This window comes from Paramisgurnus dabryanus, chromosome 4, assembly GCF_030506205.2.
Source record: "Paramisgurnus dabryanus chromosome 4, PD_genome_1.1, whole genome shotgun sequence".
Taxonomy (NCBI): domain Eukaryota; kingdom Metazoa; phylum Chordata; class Actinopteri; order Cypriniformes; family Cobitidae; genus Paramisgurnus; species Paramisgurnus dabryanus.
Genome location: NC_133340.1, coordinates 46,363,200 through 46,369,215, shown reverse-complemented (window position 1 = coordinate 46,369,215; position 6,016 = coordinate 46,363,200). Strand labels below are relative to the sequence as shown.

The following is a 6,016-nucleotide window of genomic DNA, read 5'->3' as shown; positions in this document are numbered from 1 at the left end:
TGCTGGTCGAATCTTCTGGGTCGGTTCCCGGGATGACTGGTGCCATGCTCGATGCAGTTCTCAAGACGGCCGCCGCCATGCTTGATTATTCCCCGGGATGGTCGCCGCCGAACACGAGTCTGCTCCTCCGGGGTGGTCGGAGTCGGTTCCCGAGTTGGCCGACCTTGAGCTCTCCGAACATTTTGCCTGGGCCAAGATGGCCGGTCCGGCTAAGCCAGATTTGCCCTGCCCCCCGCTTTGCCAGCTCCGCCCTGTTTTCCCAGCCCTCCGTCCCTCGCCCAGATCCACCCACCGAGACTTTTGTTTAGGCTTAGGTGGAGTGTCTGGTAGCCACTCCTTGGGGGGGTTATGTCACGGTTTCAACCCTGTTTCTGTTGTCTCTGTTCTGATTGTTGTCATCTGGACTTTTCACTGATTACACCTGATATCAATTAGTCTATGGCTGCGTTTACATTTTGCATTAACATGCGATCTCGGTGATCCGTTCACGCAGATCCGATCATCCGTATATCAGGACACGGCGCGTTTACATTTGTCACATAAATGTGGCTTCTGTATCTGGATGTGTGATCGGATCCCGTTCAGGGAGACGCGCTGGGTGGATAGCTGTCAATCACAGATGGCTACAGCTGTCTTTAGCCACATGATAGGGTTGTCGCGGTAACCGCATTCCCGTATTGTACAGTGTTACTGAGAAGCAAACAGCAGAGAATAACTAGCAAACAAAACAAAAAACGCGATGTCCACATTTTAAGCTTTATTTTTTTTAGCTTTAAAGGCTTTATCTTTGTTTATCTGCAAAGTCCGCGCCAGGATGCACGTTTCAGCCGATGTAACGTTACCTGAACTTGACTTTCACCCGCATGGCCATGCTTTTCATCAACAACAAAATCCGTGTGAAACATTAGGTTGACCATCCCGACTTTTTAGTCTGCCTGAATTTATACGTTTTTGATTTATAATTTACGAATATGATTTAACAAAACAGCTAACAATTTCCCAAATTTCCTGTTCATGTCTCCCTCTAAAGAAACTTACATTGTATAAAACCAACATTGAATAAATGTATTTGGTTAATGTTTTTATGGTTTGTACATGTTTTCAAGTACCTTAAAATGTGTTAAATGAGATAGAAACTACTGACTGACCAGAAAGAAGCGCAACATTCACGTTGTTATGTCGCCATGGAAACTCAAACATTATAACGGTTCATTAAATTCCGCCATTAAATATTGAATCACTTCATATAGTTTTGTGTGACGTTTGCCTGCGAATGCAGATACGATGGCTGGATTGCGTTTACATTACACTGAGATCCGATCACAAAGCGTCCTCGACTACCTCTGCATCAGGACACACAGATCCGATAACATTCCGAACACAAACGCGTTTACACTTGTCTTTTCAATGTGTATGTGGACAACATCCGGATACAGGTCGCATGTTAATGCCAAGTGTAAACGCAGCCTATGTGTATATATCCCGGTCACCTGTATGTTCAGTTGCTGGATCGTTGCCTCAGTTTGTGTCCTTACCACAGTGTATGTCTTGGTCCCTGTTCCCGCCTATTTACTTATTTATCGTGCCTTGTTTTGTTTCCTGTTTATCTAATAAATTTTATTTATTTCAAACTTTGCGTTTGCATCCTCCCACTTGTTCCGGGGACGTGACAAATAATGCCTTTCAAAAAAATCATATTTGAAAACCTAGTAACATTTTAAAATAAATGTGTGTAAAAAAAAACTGACACAATGTAAAAATAATCATTGTCCTGCTCATACCTATTCTAAATAGAATGACAATAGAAAATACTATTTTTAAATTTAAAAGAATTCTAACGATATATCATCACACTTGTCATATGTGGCTGGCATTAAGTGTTTTCAAATTCACATTTGTGTATATATCCATGTATATATTTGCACACATGTATAGTTTGTATAAATAGGCATATGTGCAGCCTGAGGAGGAGGGCTTTCCTAGCTGAGTTATTCCCCCAAGGTCGTCCTCATCTACTAAACATCTTAGAGAGATTTTCCTGCTACTGTGGCCTTTGGCTTGCTCTCTGGGGATTTATAGAGCTTTTGTAAAGCTGCTTTGGAATATGTATTTGGAAAAGGGCAATACAAATATACAGAATTAAATTACTACAAAGTTACCATGGCAACAATGTTTTTTAACCAGCCACTATTTTTACTAATAGTTACTGAATCAAAACAAATTATTATAGGCATCCTTTATACCCTTATACCTATTTTGGACAATGATAGTAATGCTGGTTAATACAAAACTGATTTACTGCAGTAACAATACATTCACTAATCCTGTGTTTTGTTACTAATATATGTAATCACAATTGTGTCATTAATAAATTCACATAAACATCCAAATCTTGCCTTATGCTTTTATTATTGAATTAATAAACATTTTTTGTTGTTGTGCCTTTTTGATAAAAGCTTAAATTACTTCAGTAGTTGTACTGTCAACATGTAGCCTATACTATGTCAACATTGTTCAATGTCATATTTAATTTAGTTTATTTAACCATAAAATAGTTTATCATATTAATTGTCAGCCCATTCTCATAAAAAGACATAGGCAAAATTCCAATTTTGCGTGCACATGATACAGTACTTCCTGTTCACGTAATAGGGCGCATCTTTTCGTGTCGTTTTATGTATTGGCTTAAAAAAAAAAACAGGAAGACGAAACTATTGAACATTTGTTTTTCTCCTGTTTAGTGATAAAACATTTCTGGCAAGATGTCATGAACTGGTTGGGAACAAAAATGGAGAGAATTACACAATTACAGTTAAAGCAAATTCTTTTTGGTAATGAAAATCTTCCCAAAGAATTTTTTAGAATTTATAATATTATAACAATTATGGGTAAATACCATATTCACAAATGTAAATGGTAAAACAAAAAATCCATCCCTAATGGTGTTTAAAATTTAATTGAGGGAATACTTTGCTTCTTTGAAACTTCTGATAAATTCCAGTGATAAGATGTACTCTCTATGTGAAGATGTCTCAAAATTTTTGTCATTATAATTTAATAAGCTTCCATGTAATTTTAATTTAAGGAAAATTGTAGACTGAGAACAGTATACTTATGTGAATAACTTTGATATGCCTTATGGACTGAAATGCCTAAATACCTTAATGCTTATTTTACATTATTTTATTTCTGTTTATTTTATTTACTTTATTCTGTATTATAACTGTGTTCAACTCTGTTCTACATCAAGTCTCCCAGCGAGAGATTTTGTAAATCGTATTTGTAAAGAAATGTGAATTAATAAAATAAAAATAATAATAATAAAAAAGGCTTAAAAAAGGCTTCAATAAATGCTTTTTTTTACCATTGTCGCTTGGGTTTAGGGTTAGAGCAAGTTTTCGTTACATAAAATGACATCCTAACCAAACCCCAATTCCACGATTTTTATAATCACTTCATGAGAATTGGTTGAAATGACACATGCTTCTGACGTATGCAGCTCTTAAATGCGACCTTCAAAGGACGCAGCCTCCTGAAACGAAACACAGCGGCCGTTTGTCAATCCGACGGCTGCAACCTCCAGAGGTCGCATTTCTAGGCTGTATACGTCATCATGACAGTCTTATTTCAGAATATTAAAAATTATAAAATTGACTAATATTCTTAGTTAATCGTAAAATGTTGTAATATGCTTATGACTTGCCAATGTAATGCTCAGTTAACGTAAATAAAGTCTTAACGACTCATGCAGCATGCATATGCGACCTTTGCAGGCTGCAGCCTTCGGATTAAGAACGGCCAGCTAGAGACAAGCGAGTCGTAAAGGGGTTCGCCTTGTCGTGAAATGTTGCAAATGTGTCAAACACGGAACTGGCGCGATCATTTAAAAGAGTTCATTGTCTTTATTGATATTGCATTACTTTAACGATCTCTGTTTTACATAATTTACTTTTTTTTAATATCTCTGGCGATAACATGATGACAGATGACAGACTGTTTTTTTTTTTTTTACATTTGATCGCAAATACTCAAATCAACTTTAAATGCAGCGGTATCTAAGGACGCGTTGCAGGTCAGACACAACACGATGTGTTTTTGTGTTATGTTGTTAAACATTTGTAGTAAGCAGATGTATTTTTTTTATAAATATTAAATGTGATTGTTCTGTAATGTTGCAAATGTAAACGATATATGTGTTTTTGTAGTGTCATAAGTCAAGTTGTTGCATTATGTGAGGTTTGATACAGTCTCGATACCCTGTATGATAAATGCATAATCTCTGACTTTTTAATCGCGCATTTATTTAACTATTCCTACACGATTTATTTAGTGTATAATCATGGAAAACTGTGCATGCAGTGACGTTAGTGCAATATGTTTGTTTGTCTCTTTTTTCAGGGGCTCAATGGAATCAGAAGACATTGAACGTGTTTTACTCCTTGAAGAAGAGGTGAAGAGTTTATCAGAGGAGCTTGCTCAATGCCAGGTATATTACCGTATTCCCTAGCCTGCTCTGTTATTTGTCTGTACTTTTTTGATCTATAATTTTGTCTGCTAGGCTACACTTAAAAGATCTCACACTTTTAGTAGCAACAGTTTTAAACGTTCTTTTTTTTCAGAATTTTTTTTTTTTGAACTACCCTCATTCTTTCATGCATATCGGAAGCTTTAAAATAATTTCCTGTCTGCATTTTTATGCACTGTGCCAGTTTAGACACCCAGATTCTTCTGAATCAAACAGTGTATTAGGTACAGTACAATACAGTACAAACAGTAACTCCTATAACTCTAAGGTATCCTGCATATTGTTAATGCCCCACCAGGTGGTGCCTAACAATAAATGCCTGCATTTTCAATAGTGTCATATATAGATCTTGACAATATTGTGAGTCCTAAATTATAATTTTCTTCTCATTCAAGGTAAGTACATAGTTAGTTTGATCTACAATAGCTATATCATCTGTGTATAATGACAGTCTCTGTCTAGCTGTTTCTAAGGTTTTCACTTGCTTGCAGATCAACAATGAATTTTTGGCAGTTATACCTCTGTTAGCAAGCACATATGTATCACATTAATCACATTATGTAAAATCAGGCATAATGCCCTCAACCATCAAGAACTTTAAACTGCAGAATTTGTCTAGTGAACATGAGATTGCCAGGGAGTCACTATTACTTTATTAATATTTTTTTTAAATAGCAACATTCAATTTACACACTCATCCAGTGGGCTTTCATGGTCTACTGTATAAGATTAATAATTCATCAAAAAGATTGCCCAATAATTCATGTCAAATTCCCTCCTTTCAATGAGAAAGTCACTGTAATACACAGGATGACTTATTAAGCTCAGGCAACAGTGTAGTGACCTATTTGATGGACGACTCTTTTTTATTTGTTACTAAATGCAATGAAGTGTAGAGATCTTTATTTTTGTTCATTTACTAACTCTTTGGTACTCGCTACTTTGTACGTTTAGCCTATGGTCTTTCAAGGTCTGCCTGCACCATTTAGTAAATAATTAATTAGACACTTTTGAATAGGTTTTAAAATTCATGTACTAATTGGACACCAGCAGATTCTACAGGGATTTATAACTTTAATCTTATAATGATGTGGACATAATTTAACAGATAATTTTATATTAAGTTGATCTGTTATAATTCAGTTTTTTTATTAATGTCAAAAAATGTAGATTTTAAGATGTTTCTCATTAAAGGTGCCATTTGTAATAATTGAGGTAAAAGATTTTTAAAAATTAGTTACACGCAACAAAAGAATGAGAAGAAATAAGGCAAAGATGTCATTAAAAAAATGACAAGGTATAGTGCTGCAGAAATATCAATCTGAATTAGCATGCTAAATTACTAGCTACAGCCCGACTGGTGTTGTAATACCAGTTTCGACCATGGGAGGCGGTATGTGGGCCACGCACATAACCGCCAGCCAAACTGCAATACACGAATAAGTGGGAGTACAGCCCTCTACTAGTACCGCTGCGTCCGAAAACTAAGGC

The 6,016-nt window shown here is 36.1% G+C and overlaps 1 protein-coding gene across 2 annotated transcripts in view; it reads left to right on the top strand.

Moving 5' to 3' along the window:
• The first annotated feature begins 3,873 nt into the window (after positions 1-3,873).
• The window catches only part of cntln (centlein, centrosomal protein), a 164,139-nt gene continuing 161,996 nt past the window's right edge, over positions 3,874-6,016 (top strand). For both annotated transcript variants that reach the window (XM_065254834.2, XM_065254833.2), the window contains exons 1-2: positions 3,874-4,072; positions 4,399-4,486. In XM_065254834.2, coding sequence (XP_065110906.2) covers positions 4,044-4,072; positions 4,399-4,486 — 117 coding nt within the window. In that variant the 5' untranslated portion in view covers positions 3,874-4,043. The remainder of the gene's footprint in view (positions 4,073-4,398; positions 4,487-6,016) is intronic.